Below are 20,357 nucleotides of genomic sequence, written 5' to 3' on the forward strand. Positions count from 1 at the left end.
CAAATGGAAGAGGCAAGTACAGTACAATGAAACAGTCAAATAATTCTAATGAAAACAGGTCCGGAAACCAATGGTTTCATGGCTGTATGAACACCTTACAATAGAGTTCACATAATCCAAAGTGCAGGCATGCACTTGAGGACAAATACATTACAAATATTCCATATGGCCACCACTCACGTGAAAGCAGGCTTCAACAGTTCTCCTCATCGATGTCTGTACAGATTCAAAAATAAAAGGTATGTCCCAAATGCATTGGTAACTATCAGCAACGTGTTCCAGGAGTTCATTAACACTATTTACATGGCTGGAATACAACAATAAAATCCCACATGTGCAAGTTGGAAGACCTGATGGCGGGCTGGACATTCCTATACATCCACATGAAAGTGTGCCAGTGCACTATCATGCATGTACCATATAGGGATTCTGTCACCATAAAGATCACTACCGAAATAGTTGTTTAGCTTGTTTCACAGAAAATGAAAGTACACACCACCAGTAAGTTGGACAGGTAGAAAATGTGGCGGACCTTGCTTTATTAGGATTATTTGCTTGATTATCCTCTGCTTGTCCCTTTCATTTGTATCCTTACAATAGTCAAACAGCCTGCAGATGGAAGATACCTGATGCTGATGACTGTATCATCAAAGCACAAGACAGGGAGCATTCAACTTATAAATGTTGACAGTTATCAACAGAATACAATAACTTAAACCTGAAGATATCAAAAAACAAATTTCTTTACCAATGACCTTGAAGAACTGTATGTATGAGAAGTGTTCAAAAATGGTACAAAACAAGACTGTGGGTATAACTGATGTCTATATTCAAATGTCATCACCAGAGGCTTGTGCACAACTGCCCTACTGTTTCACAAGCCAATGGATTCCCTGTTCCCAGAATTCCTGTGATTATGAGAGGAGCCTGTCTTCCATAGTGTCCTTTAGTTCATCATCTGACTTGAACCACATCCCTTTGAGATGATTTTTTAGTGGACCAAACATGTGTAAGTAGCAGGATGACATGTCTGTGCTTGAGGAATTCAATGATTATCAGATATCGGACGTTGAAAAAGATTGAGAGCATCAGCTCCATGCTGTGGTAACAGCTTGGAATTTTTTAGCGGGAGGTGTCAATGCATGCACCCACTGCTTTGTATCTGGCTCTAAGTAATGGCACTGATCGTCACTAGCAATCATCTGCTCTAGGAAAGCAGAAACTTTAAGATTCCAGAATAGGTGGTTGTGTGCTAGCCTCACATACAGCTCCTTTTGCAGTTCTCTGAGCTGCTTCAAAAACCACAGAGTGCTCACTTTCCGATAACTCGAACTGTTGTACACAGTTGTCCACAGTGTACCAACCCTGCCCCCAGCATCACTGTTAACATTTGTATTCTGAAACATCAATCACTTCCCAATAGGTCATTCACCCTGTCAATGAGTTCAACCATGATTACTTCAATTGCCTGGACTGGCCTCAGGTCATCACCCAAACACTTCCGGCCTTCATGAAAACGGAGACAACTTTCTCATTGGCTTGTCAGACACAGTCTCCCCCACATGCAGCCACTTTCCAGTGATGTATACTAGCTGGTTAAATCTCTTCTGCTGTCAGAGATCTGGTAATGCCTCACTGCTTCACAATTCTGAAATTTTGCAGTTTGAATTCAATGATGCCCTTACATGCACAGCTGCATCAAATGGACAGAACACACAACTGCCTGCTTCTCTCCTGCAGCATGTACCCCTCACATGTGAACAACCACACCAGACACTACTTCACATCCCTAAATGTCTCACTATGTTCTCCCAAAGTGGCATATGCAAAATTCCAACTGTTTTGGTTGTTACAGTGCTTTGCACTTTTTCATTTGAACAATCCTTATAGGTGGGAACAAATAAACAAAATGAATAGTTTTTGCTTCTTGGGATCTATTTTAGAAAGAGAGGGAAAGTTGAATTAGGAATAGCTGAAAGATCATTGGGATGCTCTACTCAGTTTCACAGAGCAGAAACGTAATGAACGGAACTAAGAAACATATTAATAAGCTGAAAGTGTTAGAGACTGTGGTTTGGAGAAGATCTGTAAGAAATTCAAGAAAAGAAAAAGTAAGGAACAATTACATGTTAAAGAGAATGGAAGTGAAACAAGGAAAATGCAATATTTTGGATACAAGGAAACTGCAGTGGTATAGAGATCTAAGAAGCACAGCAAAAGTAGAATATTGAATCTAAACTGAGATGTGAAACTGAAGGATGAAAGGAAAGAAGACAACCCATTACTACCTGGGCCCAAAATGTCAAGTCAATAATAAGATTTGGTGCAAAAGAAGACATAAAAGACTGACTGAAATACATGGAAAAACCATCTTGAGGAGACAGAGCAGAACATTTGTTTGCTAATATGTTAAAATTTCTGAGCTAATGTTATAAATGATGTAGGAAAGTACTTGTAGAATGTAAGTACTTTGGGATTAGAGGAGACCATGCACCAAAAAGCAGAAGCGTTAAGTTGTCAGTAGGCACACACAAAAGAAAGAAAATTTTTCTAGCTCTCAGAGTTATCCTTTTTAGAAGATAGAATGAAACACATGGGGCCATGAATTGGGAGCAGTATCATGTGGGTGCTAATGAATGTGCCACACATTTGTTTGTAAATTTTCACTTCAAATGAGAAGAAATTGTAGGTCAAGATATAGTTAGTAAGATGAGCAAGGAATGAAGTGATGCCTTAAGAGTCTGAAGGGTGTTGGAAGAGGTAGAGTTCGATAGCAGCAGGACCATGGGCATGAGGGATACTATCCTATTACCTTCTCCCAAATCATGTCCCAGCATCACCTTCAGCATATGCTGTTTCGACCACTGTAATCATGCCACCCCATAGAAGTGCCATTCCTCTCTCCTGCATACCTAGCTGGATAAATCGGCCTTCCACACCAACAGCCACCCACCCCAGTCCCTCTCTCTTTTTCCTGCCTCCCTTTTCCTCCAATCACCCCACTCAATACTACTGCCATCACTACCTGTCCACCTGCTGCAAAATAGCAATAGCCCTGTTAGTCTAGCCGGCACTGTGTGTGTGTCAATAATAATAATAATAATAATAATAATAATAATAATATCAGTAATAATAATTCTAGATGACGTGTTTCCGGATAGGACTTCAATTCTTGCAAACATGTTTTCTTGTGCTGTAACCAAGTACTGTAATAATTGAATCATTACAATGGTATTTTTCCACAACTACGTAGTACCTTACCTCACAATGAAGTACTACATAAGTGGGCAACTCTAACAATGCTTCTCTTTAACTCATTGTTTGGTAACATTGATATCCTTTTTCTATTATTATTTTTCGAACAGCTGGATTTTATTTGACCAACTGTCACATACCTACCACTGTCTGTCAGCCAGACTCTATACAAATGAGAAAGATACAACGATTATATATATATATATATATATATATATATATATATATATATATATATATATATACACACACTCTCTCTTAACATTTCAAAAGCAAGAATAAGCTATCTAATATTGTTGTTAGGGTTTAGGGGTAAAATCTTGAAGAAAATTGTGAAACTAGGAGACAGAATGGCTGGCCAGTGTTTTCCTTCAAGAGGCAAAATTCTAATACTGCTGACTGGCACATTCAAAAACTATTTTCAGCTTCTGGAGCTGTTAGCTCCTTCCACAGGAAGGAGAGCACAACAGTTTGGGAAAAGAGTGCCTGTCACTGAAGCCCCAGGTTGAGAGAGCTCCACACGTATTGACAATCTGGGCTGCAGGTGACCCTCCATCCTTCCAATACTTATCACACTTTCCTCCCTGCGGAAAAAGCTAGCAATTCCAAAACCTAAGAATAGTTTTTTTTTTTTTTTTTTTTTTTTTTTTTTTTTTTTTTTTTTTTTTTTTTTTTTTTTTCACTTTCATGTGTGTCTATCAGCAATAATGAATTTTGTCTCCAGAGACTAAGTATTGGCCAGCATTTTTGCCCCCTTATAATTTTACAATTTCCTTGTAATGTTATTACCATTTTCAAATAGCTGTTAATGAGGATCAAAAGTTTCCATAAATAAATCAAAGTATAATCACCTGGTTTCGAAGCTGTCTAACAAGAGCTTTGCCCGGAGAGTCTGCCCTCGCCCTCTCAAGCGCCGCCTGTGCATCCCGCAAGAGGGCCTTAGTCCTGCGAAGGTCACGCCGCAGTCGCTGCAGCTGCTCCTCTTCCTGACTGCGACCGGCGCGAGCCATTTCTTCGGCAGCTGCTAACCGCCTCTCCAGTTCATGTCGTTCCCTCAGGAGAGCGGTACGTTCCTCGTGTTCTGATTCTAACTGGGCTTCCAGTGCTGTTTGAGCCAAAGGAAGTGGAAAGTTATGTTTTCTGAACTCTGTTTTTATTCATATTCAAATTAAGCCACAGCAATTTTATTAAAAGTATGGCACAGCAACAACAGGCTGCTAAATGTTATCATATTTTGTTTATAGTCTGATAAAAATTACTTGATAGTTGACGTCTGTCATTTGCTACTACAGTGTTGCCAAATCAGCTGCCGGCTACTGCTCAGTTATAGGCATCACACAAGCACAGTAGATCACTTCACAAATGCTGTTAATGTGTAAGACAGTGCAGTGTTGGAGGTGTCCACTGCACAGTATGTCACAAATGTAAGAAGCTCTATCAACAGCTGATTTTAAGTGACCAATGACAGAGGACACATTTCATAGCCGTGAATTTAAACTCGCATCCTAAGCTAACCACAACCTTGTGATGAACAGTGTACCCAAGAAAACAGCGATCAACAATCTGAAGTACAACTACAATCACAACTGCTTTGTTCACAGCAATTAAAGCTAATCTCTATGAGCAAATGCAAGACAGAAAAAATTAGTTTCTGCACTAAAAGCAAACTGTAATTTTTCATTATTATTGGTAACCTGAAACTATCCTCACACTGGCTACATGAGCTGTCATATTACCAACCGATGAGCAATCCACACAGGACTTTGGTTGGGTTAAGCCTCTTCCACTTTTCTCTGTCAGACACACAGTCTTTTCATTTCTGAATATTTGCCTCCTTTGATATTGTCCAGCATTTGATATCTTCTTTTTCCTCTTCCTCTTTTCTCTCCACCATTCCTTCTATTCCCTCCTTCAATAAACAGTCTCTCCTCAAACAATGTACAATCCAGTTCCCTTTTCTCAGAAAGATAAAGAGATGGCTTTCAGTATGTTTCTTTCTTCTCCAACTCTTCTTAATACTTCTTCATTCCTTACTCCGTCTTCCCACTTCACTTTTTCCATTCTTCTCCATATCCACATCTCTAGTGCCTCCAATCTTCTTTCATCTTCCTTCCTCAATGTCCAGGTCTCCGCACCATATAGTGCAATGCTCCAGATGTAGCATTTGGCAAGTCTTTTCCTCAGGTCTTTGTTTAGTGTTCCACAAAGTAATTTCTGTTTCCTCTTGAATCCTACTGTTGCCATTGCAATTCTTTTCCTAATTTCTGTTAAGCAATGCATATCATCCATTATTACACTTCCCAAGTAACTGAAATTATTCACCTACACTATTTCCTCTCCCCCACTTTCATACGGCATTTTCTCCCCTTTCCTCCAATTACCATGCTTTTTGCTTTCTTCTTGTTAATCTTCATTCCATATTCTCCTGTGTTTAGATCATCTAACATTTTTTTTTCCATTTCTTTGCACTCTCTGGCATCACAACAATGTTGTCTGCAAATCTTATACAATCCACTCTCCGACCCCCTATACAAACTCCTCTCCTTCCATCAAAACTTTCACTAATAATTTCCTCCAGATATATATTGAACAGTGTTGGTGATAACAACATTGTCTTACACCTCTTCCCAGTTCAATTTCTTCACTCATCACACCCCCTATTCTTACTCTTGCTCTCTGATTGAAATATAAATTTCTAATTAGCCATCTATCCCTCCAGTCAACTCCATGTTTCCTTAAGATTTCCACCAGTTTGTCCCATCTGACACAGTCAAAAGCCTTCTCAAGATCAATGAAGACAACATACACCTTCCTTTTTTCTCCATGTACCTCTCCCCTATCACTCTCAGTAGCTCAATGGCAACCCTAGCAGATTCCACACAAAAAAGAATGACAGGAAGAGCAAATATAGAAGCAATATGATTATGAAAATGATGTAACAAAGCATTATAAATTTTAAAAAAGTTACATTTAAACCAGTTAATTGAATAAAAATAATATTCAGACTCATGTGATTAGATTTAGAAATTAACAAAACAATTTGCTATATTTTATGAGATGAGATTTGAACTGACAACCTTCTGCATGTCACATTTCTACACTAACTATTGTGTAATACCATAACACTGTAATAAGGTAGCTATATTTATGACTATGGTGACCCAGCTACAAAAATTCATCCCCTCACAGTGTCAGGTGAAACTTATCTACTGTAAGCCAATCTCTGTCATTATGATAACTGTTTATTTGGCAGGGAATTGCATCTTGTGGAGAAGTATACAGTATTGTTTGTTTAGTACTCTGTATGAAAAGTGTAAAAATGTATTTCATTAGCAGAGAAAGAAAGAAAGAAAGAAAAAGAGAGGGGAGGGTTAATCATGTGTGATGAAAAATATGAAATAAAAGTGCCAGACCATTATTTGAGATCCAAACACACCAAAGAAGAATGCCAGACAAAGAATTTGATGTGAACTGAGCAACTGCTGTGGCAGTTTAGCAACAGCAAACTGTTTGGGCACGATGTTGAACACTCTGATTGGAATGAACCAACTGCAAAGCATGTACTGCCAACTACCAAGTAAATTCAACAGTCATCAACTATGAAGTAAATTTAACAGCCCTAACATTTCTCGATTGTCATTTTGCTCATTGAGGTAAACCCTTTCATAAAACTTACATCACATATAAAAAAGCTGTATTAGCTCACTTTTTAATTCCTTTTATTTTTTAATCCTCTGCTGCTTCATAACAGGTGATACGTAGAGTGTCCCGCATAGATGTGCTGGATGGGCTTAAAGAAAATGAGTTTAATTGATGGCTGTTAGACTGGCTTTTAATGTATACTTTGATTTGTGCCACATTCCCAATGACTCTCCTTCATGATAGGATATAGGAACACAATATGGGAGTGAATGAATGAATGAATGAATGAATGAATGAATGAATGAAAGTAGATTTTGAAGTTAGTTAATGCTAAAATTTAACTGGTGGTATTCTGCAGATCTGTACAGTGTGACTATTGTTTTGGTCAAAAGTGTAATGCTAGTAATTGCCTTCTGCCTCCCACCTGACGTACAGCTACACATCCCAACAGTAACAGTTCTGTTGTGTTGTGTTGCATTTTCGAAGACACAGCAGCATGCTCAGATGTTGATTGTTCTGTGACACCTTTATTTGCTTTGCTGCAGAACACTGCCTGTCACACTTCAAACTATTTCACAGACGTACACACCCAAGAAAGTAAATTTGCTTGAAACATGGCTTGGTATGTTATATCTTGCTGTAAGCCTAATAATAAAAATGTACCAAATTTTTACATACCAGGAAATGGTCAAAATGAGAACTCTCATCACAAACAATACAATTAATGAGAACAAAGCCATTTGATGATCATGTTACTTGCAATGAAAAGCAAAGAATGTTAAGTGTGATTATAGAGACATGTAGTCACTGTAAAGACGCTGTTAATTAAAAACATTTGAGCCCAAATGAAGTTAGGTGGAAACTTTTTCACACTTCATGTTTTCACAGAATATATTATTTATCATCCACTGATATATAATCTATGAAAGTCCTTTATAAAATAAAAATTATCAATTTTAGATTATATCATTTTTGTAAGGAAGTCATTTTAGAAAAACAATATTTTATTTCTATGTAGACTGATTTACATTCATCTTTATACAGCCTCGGCAGAGGTAATATGCTAAGATTTTGACTGGGTCTGTCATTAATTATTTCTTTCACAACTTAACATGATGCTCCTCAGGAAAATATCATGGTGTCTACACTGGGACCACTACTTATCTTTCATTGACTCACTGTCAGTGAAATAACAATTTTAATACTGTTGCTCACCATTCATTTTTTCCCATATGTTCCAGGCTCTTTGACAGATACCACTCACTACTTATGAAAGTTATGTGGCAGGTTTGAAATGTTGAACACAAAACAAACCAGTCACACAAAATTAGTTTTGTTGATCTCACATCTGGTTCGCTGGACAAAACTTAGAAACCCGAAGACATCACATCATGTAACAGCACCTGTATCTTTTACAATGGTCTCAGTGTGATGAGTAAGAGAGTACACACAGTTTTTCAGGTATGCTACATCTGGATGAAGCCCCTTGATTAAATTCCAAACAAGTACCAAACTGTGAGAATTCTGACTGCTGTGTATCACTCACTGTTCCAAATAGTCCCAGGAATTTTCTATGAGCATAAGATTAGCTGATTTAGTGGACCTGTTTAAGTGCTATAGGGTACCTGTGTGCTGGTCAAATCAGGAGCATATGCATACAGTCCTGTGAACATGGCTACTGTTATCTTGGAAGATGGGAGCATCCACAGCATATTCATCATGAACTGATAATGTTGAAACAAACACCATATGTTGACATTCGCAGTGGCCTGAATGAGTGGCCTACCTCGTGGTATGAGAAGCACCACCAAAAACTATCAGAACCATCTATGATCTGAACTACACCCTCTGCACATTGTGGGTCAAACACACTGTAACACAATCAGTGCACATGTTAGACCACAATGTTTTGCTAACTCTGCTTCATGTGTCACTATAAAAAGAGGCATTCTGTTCATTGCATGCAGTTCCCTTCACAATGTTCACTTGGAACGTGGTCAAGATGGGCTTGTATACACTCACAGTAGCAATTCCTGTCGACTTTGAAACCAGACACTTGTCTCAGGTCACTATTGATTAAGATATTCTTACAAATCCTGTTCTTACACCACATTACAATCCTCTGAGAGGAACATTGTTCCTTGTAAACATGTTGGACAGTCTGCACTGATGAACCAACAAATTTCGTAAGGTCATTCATAGTGTGGTCATGGGAATGTCTGAACTCCATTGCCACCAAGTAAGTCAGTGATGGGGGGATCACATTAACACCTCATACCAACTCTACATAACCTACAGTACTCCAAAGTAACGTGAGCTTTTTTGGGGAGGTGACTTACATTTTGTCCAGTGAACTTAAAGCAAAACAGCTAACAATAGGATGAGTATCTGCTCCTCACACATGAAATCAATAGTGGAAGGCATTCATAAAGCAACAAGACACACAATATCAACTAAACTCAAATCATCCACAATTATTCTTGTGAACATGGTGTCTACAAACATTGACCAGAAAGACACAATAGTACCCAAAGATTCATAATGGATTAAGGAAATCATACCAGTTAGCGTTTGATGCCTTTTTTATGAGTCAGAGATGTAGGTATGAGATGATCTGAACTTTTGTTTTGATATGCTCTTTGTGAACTTTACCTTCTTATCAATTTCATACCAAACACAAGATACTACAAATGGAGGGAGTATCACCTGAATGTGAGTTCTATTAACATGCTGTGGATTTGCTAAGTAGTCCTATTGGAGTTAAGGAACCACCTTCATTGAATCCAAAAAGTCTTCCCTCACGTACTGAGTTAGGTAGACACGTATTACAGTGAAGCTACATCAGCAGTTTTCAAAGTATTTTACTGTACCTGTAACTGTATTATTCTCTGTATGATATCATATGGAATAAAATGTTACCTTTTAGTACTATTTGACAGACTTTATAATTCCTTTATGGAAGTAAATTCCATTTTTTTCCCATTCTTCTTGTCACCAGAATATATATTAGGATGACAACGTTATTTTTACTTTTTCAAATTTATCTTAATGCCAAATTCATACAGACATTGGACATTTTACTGTGTGCTTAGGTGGTTCCGATTCCCATTTTCCTGTTAGAGCTACTTGTGCAGCCAAACAAAATGTCTATGGAAGAAATGAGACCAGGCAACATCTGAACTGCACATGAATGATGAATAGATTTGCTACCAATCATTTATTTACCTATCTCATTTTTCTCTCTGTTTCCATCCTGGACTTTTCATCAGCCAAACATAACAGCCTTGTAACATGCATTCAACTGACCCACAAATTGAATTATCATGCCACATTTCTTACGGTATTTGTTCTTTTCATAATTCTGTTCCTCCAAATAACAAGTGCTTATGCTTGCACGAAGCAGGCAAACCACATTTCAAAAGAAACACAGGGACCACTCAGTGTACCCACCTTTGACTTTCTTATGTGCTGCACACCGAGCATCCTCGAGCTCTTCATCCCGCTGGGCGGCTTCTCTCCGACTTTCTTTGCGCTGCTGCTCCAAGCTCATCTCCAGCCGAAGTTTTGCCTGCTCCAACAACTGAACTTGGCCAGCAAGCTCATCGAGTTCCTCCTCCTGTAGATTATGAACATTTTCTTGAATCACGACAACTAAAAATTTACAAATATTCTCATTCCAACAATCGCTGAATTAATAATACAAACACCTGCTTTAATTAATAATTTAAACATCTACTTATTACAAAATCACTGATACAACAATAAACTGTATCCATAGCAGCTTGCAATAAAATAATATATTAATATGCCCAGCAATACTTTTCTTAATTTTCTGTGCAGTAATTACTCTGTGGTCTGAATTAGAATCGAAAGATGTCACAACAAAGATTTGCATGCATTTTCACAGCTTTAACATATATCTTTCATTCTGTCTGAAAAAATTAAATTTTGTATTTCAAAAGCAACAAAACAGTATTGGCATGTAAAAAGATCACACACATTTAGGTGGCACAATTGGTTTGCTTATCGCATAGGTTTCTTGTTACCCTATTTCTAATCACATCAGAGGGCAACAGGCTCAAACAAATTCAAGAGAGAAATTGAAGAGGGAAGTGATGATTTTTTATGGCCTACAATAAGGGAGTCAAATCATTACTACAACAAGGTAAACCAATATTAAACAAATTTTGTCAGTGTAATGCAAACAACTGTGCGCGCCTCCAAATGATTCAAGATACTGTACATCTTTCCTCTTGTGATGTAAATAGAATTTTATTTCTGTACATAAATATTAGGACTCTCAGATACAACGCTGATGGTGTTCTACAAAAAGATAACAGAAGAATTATTTTGTGTGTTAATGAACTCTGGTTAAAAGAAGAAGATATAAAACTTTATGTGCTACCCTGTTTTGATTTAGTTACAAGTTACTGTGGACCCAAAAGGTCATGGGGGTTCACCAACATATATGAGCACTTACCTATGTTTAAAGTATGCTGTGCTAGATGTTAGTGATTTGTGCACTGGAAGTATGAGTGAAACAAGTTTTAAGCTACTGCCAATACTGAAGCTTACAACTGTGTGTATGTATGATTCTCCCGATAGAGATGCTGAACAACTTACAGAGCATATATAAAAACTAATTCTCTGTGCAGAGACATACACCAAGTGCAAGATATTAATTTTTCATGATTTAAACTGTGATACAAAAAAAAAGAAATACTTGAATGTTTTCTGCTTAACATTTTAGGATACCACAAGGCACCTTTTCTGCTTTGATAATTTCATTACAAATATATTTACAAGTTATTTCAAAATTACACGTATATAATGTTGACTATGAGTCAGACCACAAAACTATGGGTAGAACTAACGGCTACCAAACCATATGACTATTAATTTTAGGAATAACATTAAGATGCTGATCTTGAATAAGATTATTATACTACCAAAAGCTTTGGTGATACTTTAAACAAACTCAGCTCTGAAATTTTTAATGCCTTCTGCCCAGTTGTTAAAAAATGTAATAAAATTAAAGATAGGAGTCACAAATGGTTCACACCTGATTTGCAGCAACTAAGAGTGTTATTTGTGACCAGCCATGGTAGAGTTCAAAGTGGTAATGAAGATAAAGCAGCTTACATTAACCTCAAAAGACAATACATATTAGATTAACCAAATTTAGGGCAAATGATAACAACATTGAAAGCTATCATAATAAATATAAGGTTGCACAGAGTATCATTAACACAGAATTATATATGAGTGGAAAGTATGACAAAGCTACAGTGATGTTAAAATTGATTTGCAATAATATTATCTTTTTTTGTTAGTACTACAAATGCAAAACTCTTGGTAGTCAGAAGTTCACACCTGACTTTAACTGTGCTGATGTTAACCAGTTTTTACAAAACTTCGCAAATGCAGTGACATGTTGTACCTGGGAAGAAGTAAAAGTGCATCGGTTTTTAAATCAGTCACAGAACTCAGCTGCTCCAAATTTGAAGAAATTATTGGCCTGCCAAACTTTGTAATTAAAAATATAAAGGAACTAATAACAAATCTGTGCACATTAATAAACTGTAGAATGTTGCTTACAACAGCAAACATGTCTCCTGCTGCAAAATAATATCTGGATTAATTCTCCCTTCTACCTCCGTAACAGAAAACATACTGGAGATGACAGGAACCAAAAGTCTCAATTCCTCAGTGTTACTCAATGAGTTCCCAAGGATCAATGTTTTGTCCACTGCTGTTTGTAAACCACTCATCAAATAACATGCCATGTACATCTACATTCCATGCAGATGACACAATGGTCACAAATACTGGAAGAGACATGAGCAAACTGAAGCTACAAAATGAAGGGTGCCTTAAGTTATCAAATACCTGGTTTAAAGCTACTGAATTATCTACTAATTGTGGAAAGGCTGAACATTATTTTCAGTTTATTTGATGATGACATTAAGTGGACATCTGCTAACTCCTTTGTATATATCTGGATTCGAAATTAACTTTTAACAACCATATAAAATATATATTTAAAAACCTGTAACATGTTATTTATCTGCTGAGTAAATTACACACACGTGTAAGTGAAGGTATTCTTTCAATTCCTCTGGGGCCAAAAAATTTATCTGACACAACAAGGCCATCAGGTGCATGGCTAGGATTCCCATAAGTAAAATGTCTTGTAGGCAATGTATCAAAACATTTAATATATTTACGGTCTCATTCTTCATAGACTGTCTCCTCTTGCATGTAGAAGAAAAACTGTATCTAATATATTGTATAGCAGTCTGTACATGAAAATAATACTAGTTAATCATTAACAAAGTTTTTTTATCTGTGACTAGTTTAAAAGAAACACAGTAGTTATGAGTTTCTAAATTAATTTCATAGTAGCATTAGGCCTCACTTAATGTCTTCAAAAATAAAATCCAGAACTGACTGTAAGAAATGACTTTTATACACTTGATGAATTTGAAAAACTGTGTGAAAATTAAATCTGATATTGTCAAAACATTGATTTCCTCAAGTTCCTCAGTTGTGTTTTCTTTTTTAGGCACAGTGAAGGATGTCTGAGCTATTGCTTGGAAAACATTCTCCTTCAGGTGTGCAAGGGTCCTCACACTTCTGGTATAAATAATGAATTTCAAATAGACAAATAATAATTTTAAAAAAATTAAAGGTCATTATTGTTTAATTCAGAAGAACTTTCTGGCCATCACGACTATGATAAAAAAGTTGAAGTGCAGCTACATCCTTGCATCCTGAGGACATTGCTGAATTAATACATTGTGGTTATGTCACGGTCTGCTGTAATCCATTCTTCTTGTTTGCATATTTGCAGATACCCTGAAGGTGTCCAATTAATTTCCAGCACAGAATTGGACTTCAGATGGCAATACTGAATTGTGCACAAAATGCAAACCTTGCAGGGGTATGAAATGGAGTGGGTACATAAGCCCAGTCATAATGTGTAAAGCAGTTTGCTGTTAGAACACTAGGGACATGGTCGAATGTGTGGGACCCATATCAAACAGGACTAACAGGGGTATTGAAAATATAGAGAGAAGGGCAGCACAAATAATGGAAGGTTACTTTGATCCATGGGAGAGTGTCACAGAGATGCTGCAGAAACTGAACTGGCAGAGTCTTGAAGATAAATGTAAACTATCCTGAGAAAGCCTACTTACAAAGTTTCGGTCAAGATGACTCTAAGAACATATTAGAATGCCCTGCATGTTCTCATGTATGAATCATGAGGACAAGATTAGATTAATTATAGCATGCACAGAGGTATTAAAACAATGATTCTTCCCACACTCCATACATGGATAGAAGAGCAAAAAATCCTAATAACTGGTACTATGGGATGTATCCTCTGCCATGCACTTCACACTGCTTTGTCGAATATAGATGTAGATGCACAGCAGCAATTGACTGCCCATTACAAAAGTAGATCTCAACAAATGTTTATTGCTCCTTTAGCCATTGCCCTTCATGGTGCCCTATTTAAATCACACGCTTTGTTGTCAGACCCTGAATATGATTTCTGAGCCTAACAGTAGCCCATGCAGGTTTCATATTACTTCACACAAATTAAGAAAAATTCAAGTAAACCTAGACTTCAATCAAAACAACAGTGACTGAATTCTGGGAACAACATAAGGGTGAATTTTTGTTTAATTATGGAATCTGGCTCATCATATCACTGTAACCACTTAGAATAAGAACAGTTGAAGTTTCTATCTACTTCAGTGAACTATTTCCTGTCCTACAAGGCATTTATCTCCTGTCCTGTGGATTTTGAAGCACATTTCCCTAATAGTGCCTAATCCTCCAGTCATTCCACAAGGCTGGTACACAGACCTTGGAAAATTTCATGAAAATGATAATGTGAAAATTAATATGGAATTGGTGGTTTTTGATTGGAATCAGCAATTTCTATGAAATAGTGATTTTTTCGTTTTTTCATATAAAAAGTTATAAATCTGAAGATGAGATTACCAGTATTCATAACTGATAATTATAGAATGTTTAAACTGCATTTTGCCTTTTTCTCCTCAAGGCTGAGACCTGTGTATAATCTTAAAATGACAGTTCATTTCCCGCATATCAAATTACAATCTGATGTCAAAAATAGCACTGACACTAGGAAAAAAGGCTGAATTTGGCAACAAATACCCTGAAATTTACTAAAATCACTGCAGAATTGGCAAAAGAAGCATATTTGGCAAAATAAATAAAGAATTTAACAAAAAAGTGACTGGACCTGGAAAAAAAAAATCTGGAAAAAACATAACACTGAATCTGTCAGAAAAAGAGTAACACCAATAAGCAAGCAAGAAAGTAGCTCCAACTTTGACAAAAAACAATACTGATTTTGGTGAAAAATCTCACCAAATTTGGTGTAAAGTTACACAAAATTTGGCAAAAATTAACACAAAATTTGGCAAATATTAACACAAAATTTGGCAAATATTAACACAAAATTTGGCAAATATTAACACAAAATTTGGCAAATATTAACACAAAATTTGGCAAATATTAACACAAAATTTGGCAAATATTAACACAAAATTTGGCAAATATTGACACAAAATTTGGCAAAAATTGACACAAAATTTGGCAAAAATTGACACAAAATTTGGCAAAAATTGACACAAAATTTGGCAAAAATTGACACAAAATTTGGCAAAAATTAACACCCCATTTGCCAGACAATAGTACTAAAATTGCCAGACAACAGCACAAAAAAACGAAAAAATATAAAAATTGTTAAAAGTTAACACCGTAATTGGCGAAAATTAACACCGAAATAGGAGAAAATTAACAAAAAATTGACATAACATAATACTGAGATTGGTTAAAAAGTAATACCAAATTTGGCCACAAAACAAAACGACTTTTTCATGTCCCTACTGATACAATGTGATGCAATTTCAACATGACAATAAAGTTCGTTAATCTCCCGTTCAGTTTCTGTCTATCATATTTGTGACTGCAGCTGCTTCATAAATGTGAGAACTGTGAATGAGTCCAATCATAATTTCAACTTTGAGCTATGTAATATTTTAAAAAATCTAGATACACAACTTTAAAAGTAACAATATTAAAGTATGATATGCTGCCTACCTGTTCCTTCAGCCGTTTCTCCAATTCATGTTTTGCCTTCTTGAGTTGAGCAACCTCCTCTTCAGTCTTGCCTCCAAAAGTAAGTTCATCTAATTCCTGTGTAAGAGCTGAAACCTTTTCTTCTTTGAGTTCCAATTCCAGCCGCACACCCTACAAAAAAGGCAAACATTTTCCTGTATTACAATGCTTCACTACATTTCATAAATCATATAGTTGCTATGATTATATTTCATCATGTAGTCAAAAAGAATCTGATTGCTATGGTTGCAGCATTTCAGTGACATTTGAAAATTCATATTGAAGTAGGCAAGAACACGAATAATGGTTTTAATTTGATTGAAATACTATTTTGGGTTCCCACTACTTAAGCTTTGGCTGATACAGTCTGCGTTATATTTCCGGTCAGGTAGTCTGCATTCTCAATTATTCTCACAGTATTACTTTATGGAAAGTTCCTTGTGAAAGAATATTTCTGAATATATGTAAAAGAGTTAGGTGATTTGTACTTACACTCCTTTCTGGGCTAGAAATAAATATACCATCTGAAACACTCTTTAAATTGTAAGGAAAATTCATCAGACAAAACAATAAAATGAACAATGAGACACAATAGCTGGCCTGTATGGGTCTTAAAGAGGTAAAATCTTAAGCAAGCCTACCACTGCAAAAAAATTATTTTTTTCTACCTACTTTCCCTGACCATTATTGTACTTAAGACTTTGGATTTCACCTTCTGCAAGGATGCACTAGTTAATTATTGTGTCTCTGTCAAATGGTCTTCACAAACATTTTGGATTTGGCTTTTCACCAGGTTTAACTAATAGTGGGTAAATGGTCCCATTGTTTACTCCAACAGAAAATTACAGTTCGTAAAAATCACAACTGAGTGACAAGGGTTTCTTTTCTTTTTGGAAGAACAACAATCCCGGCCCAATGAAGCATCACTTGCCAGAATTGAAAGCTGTGAGAACTGAACAAGTAGTAATAGCAGAGGCACAAGCAGACAGAGTTAATTACATATGCAGCAGCTTGATTGGACATGGAAGCCGCAAAAATCTACTGTAGTTTTTATGAAAGACCCATTTAAACATTCACTTAAAAGAATTGCAGAAAACCTGGTTCAGTATAGTTTAACAGATTTTAACAATGTTTCAAACTGAAAGGATGACAGTTCCATAAACACTACTTAGTCTTAAAAGTTCACACCCTGGATTATACATGAGGTCTTAAACTTATCTCAAGTGATAATTTTCTGTAGCTTGCGAACAGAAATAATGACTGCAGGCACACCTACAATTATTGGTGCAATTCTTTGGTTCAAAATCATTAATAAATCGATGACATTCATGTTTTGAGATGAAGTGCATGGTGTAATCATGTATAGTTATATTTGCATACTGCAGGCTGAGTGAAGAGACTCATATGTTCCTTGTAATTGAGATATATGATCATAATCCCAGTAGCCAGCTAAGGGTTTTTATTTGCCCACATTTGTTCTCTCAGCAGTCCTTCCAATGTCCAAAGATTGTTTCTGATTAACTCCATTACTAGCCTATTTGGGAGTAAGGTACACAGTAGAGAAGATTACATAACAAAAATGCCTGGAGTCTTATCAAGAGTTTCAGTAACACCCAGTAACTCATGATTGTTAGTTATCAATTCAAAATGTTTGTAAGAACAAACTACCAATTCCTACACTTACACTTAGATCCTGCTCGAGAGAATACTTTTCTGCAATGGCCAAATCTTTTTCACGTGAAATACGCTCTTTCTGCTGCTTTTCTTGTCGTAGTTCATCCTGAAGCAACTGAAGTTCAGAGTCAAACCTGTGAAGACAGATGTATCAATTAACTTCAATTTTAGAAGTTTAAAATCCCTACTTTTATGTCTAAGATGTACATTTTCTGTTTTGTGTATTGCTTTGCAACAACTGGAAAATGTCAGACTAACGTAGTTTTCTCCAAAAAATTGTACACTGTTTGCAGGTGTGTGAGTCAATGGGTTATACACTCACTCACAGACAGGAGGACACATTTCCCATCACTTTAAAGAGAAACTTCAAAGATATAGGAGTGTAATCTGCACGACTGCCTCAAATAATTGTTGTTAACACAGATATTACTGATAAAAAAACATATTAATTACAGTAGGAAGAAGGGAAAAAAACTAAAAAATAAAATATGAACAGCATATATCACACAAAACTACCATCCTATCAGAGAGCAGAAAATGCAGTCAACCTTACATTAAGACAAATACATACTTGCGCTGCTTTTTCTCCAGAAGATTGTTCCGAGAATTCTGTTCCTCTAGCAAAAGACGGAGGTCGCTCATTTCTGCATTCAGCTTCTGCACTTTCCTCTTCCACTGTCCGACAACTTGCCGCTGTTCTTCCACTTCCTCATAAGCATCTGCCAACTAAAGAAATAAAAGTTTCCAGATAATTTATTAATACACAGTCATTCAATATTTTTTGTACCAAAAGCCACAAGGACTCTAGCAATGAGCCTCCTTTGAGGAGTACCCACAGTTTTTTTTTTAACCCTCTGACTGCTATAGACATGTTCTCTGCCTTTTGTGCTGAGAATGGCTCTGTTGTCACTGTACTGATCACTTAATGCTGAGAGATGGCATTCTGGCTGCTCTGAAATATTTATCATCATATTTTAAGAAAACTATTTGATTTGATTTTTGAGCTTCTTACAGTCTGATAGCTTCACTTGGTAATTATTTGATTTGATTTTTGAGATTTTCACTCTCTGATAGCTTCACTTGATAGATGACTGAATTTCTTTTCATTATTCATCATAGTTACTGTGCAGCATCAAACTAAGTAAAGCACTGCACAAAATTTTTAAGAGTTTGCCGACGTAAAAACACATTGCACAGAGTTTGCGTATGGTTCATTTTCACTCATGCATTGCTGTGTATGAAATGTAAATAAATAAGATATCAAAATTTTATTTAAAATTGAGAGCAGAATGAAATTTCATTGCGTTCGTGAGTTATTAGTTTCTAAATGCAGTGGATGGTCAGCATAGCACCCCCTATTCTGTCCCTGCACATTAGGAATCATGTTATCATAACAATTGCAATATTTAATAAACTGTTCAATATATAAAAAGAAGGTCTTTTGCAAATAATTTCATGCAAAGAGGTACATATATTGTAAGATAAATACTTGAAACTATTTTATTCTCTAAGATACGTAAGTAACTTTTGCCCAACAGTTAAGACAGTCAGCACAACTGGATGTGTAAACAAGTCAATAGTGCTTAAGGAAAACGCAGAGGCTGCATTTAAACACGTCCTGAACACCTGGGGAGTGGTGAAGCATGACGAAGTATGTCACCCACAGCACTCAATGGATTAAGTGTACATGTGAATGATAATCACATTAATGCACAAAACATAGTAATGACTAACAGCAGAAGCGTAAAAAACCAGACACACTGGTCATCTTCAGAACACGAAACTCCACTTCTTTGAGAATAAGATTAAACACTGAACATATTTTATATAGAATCATCTAACCATGTGTCATCTTCTTAACAGCACATCAGAACAGTACAATATCACACCAAAATAAAATTATTTCGAATTTTTGGCCAGCATTCTACTTCAATACATAAGCTTACAAACTCTAAGGTTGTTGCAAAATATCAGTGAGTAATTCATCATGAACATGCCGCACAGACTAACTGTCAAACTGCAAAAATCCACTTTTGTAATGGTTTGTAGTTTGATTTTTGTCTTCATTTTCTACTGCAATTTTTTAATACTCACAGTAACTTAAAGCTCTTTAAGCTTTAAACATGGCTGTGTTTAAAAAAACAGCATTTTTGTGACCAACAGCTGCAATTATTTTAATTTTACTTAAAAATCTCATATTCTTGGTTGTGTGACATTTATTCTCGGTCACAGAATAGTACCATTTTTGAAAGGCTTTAAAAGTACATTTATGGTTAAATACACATAAAAAAATCTTTCTTGCAACACAAAGTTACAGATGAAATAAAATCAATGGCATGAAAACAGTAACCATTCTTATTACAGCAAAGCCATTAAACAGTGGACAGACATGCTGTTTGAAGGAGAAATCAAGTTTAAAAATTGAGTTAAAATTTTCAGCTTGTTGGTAACGTGCTTACCCACTTCTCACTACATAACACTATTATATGGTGAGTATCACTATTCATTCTGTTGCCTGTACAGGTAGCCAACATACTCATAACCTGACAAAATGTTGTATTATTGGAACTGTTAATGTGGGAATGTGTGCCATTTAACCTCCTTAATAATAGTTAGTTTATCTAAAG

At 36.1% G+C, this 20,357-nt stretch overlaps 1 protein-coding gene across 2 annotated transcripts in view; it reads right to left on the reverse strand.

Moving 5' to 3' along the window:
• The window catches only part of LOC126284715 (unconventional myosin-XVIIIa), a 1,203,577-nt gene that overhangs the window by 14,462 nt on the left and 1,168,758 nt on the right, over nucleotides 1–20,357 (reverse strand). For both annotated transcript variants that reach the window (XM_049983847.1, XM_049983846.1), the window contains 5 exons: nucleotides 18,302–18,456; nucleotides 17,741–17,864; nucleotides 16,039–16,188; nucleotides 10,348–10,513; nucleotides 4,107–4,360 (listed from right to left, as the gene is read on the reverse strand). In XM_049983847.1, coding sequence (XP_049839804.1) covers nucleotides 4,107–4,360; nucleotides 10,348–10,513; nucleotides 16,039–16,188; nucleotides 17,741–17,864; nucleotides 18,302–18,456 — 849 coding nt within the window. The remainder of the gene's footprint in view (nucleotides 1–4,106; nucleotides 4,361–10,347; nucleotides 10,514–16,038; nucleotides 16,189–17,740; nucleotides 17,865–18,301; nucleotides 18,457–20,357) is intronic.

The sequence above is a fragment of the Schistocerca gregaria genome, chromosome 8, assembly GCF_023897955.1.
Source record: "Schistocerca gregaria isolate iqSchGreg1 chromosome 8, iqSchGreg1.2, whole genome shotgun sequence".
Lineage (NCBI taxonomy): Eukaryota > Metazoa > Arthropoda > Insecta > Orthoptera > Acrididae > Schistocerca > Schistocerca gregaria.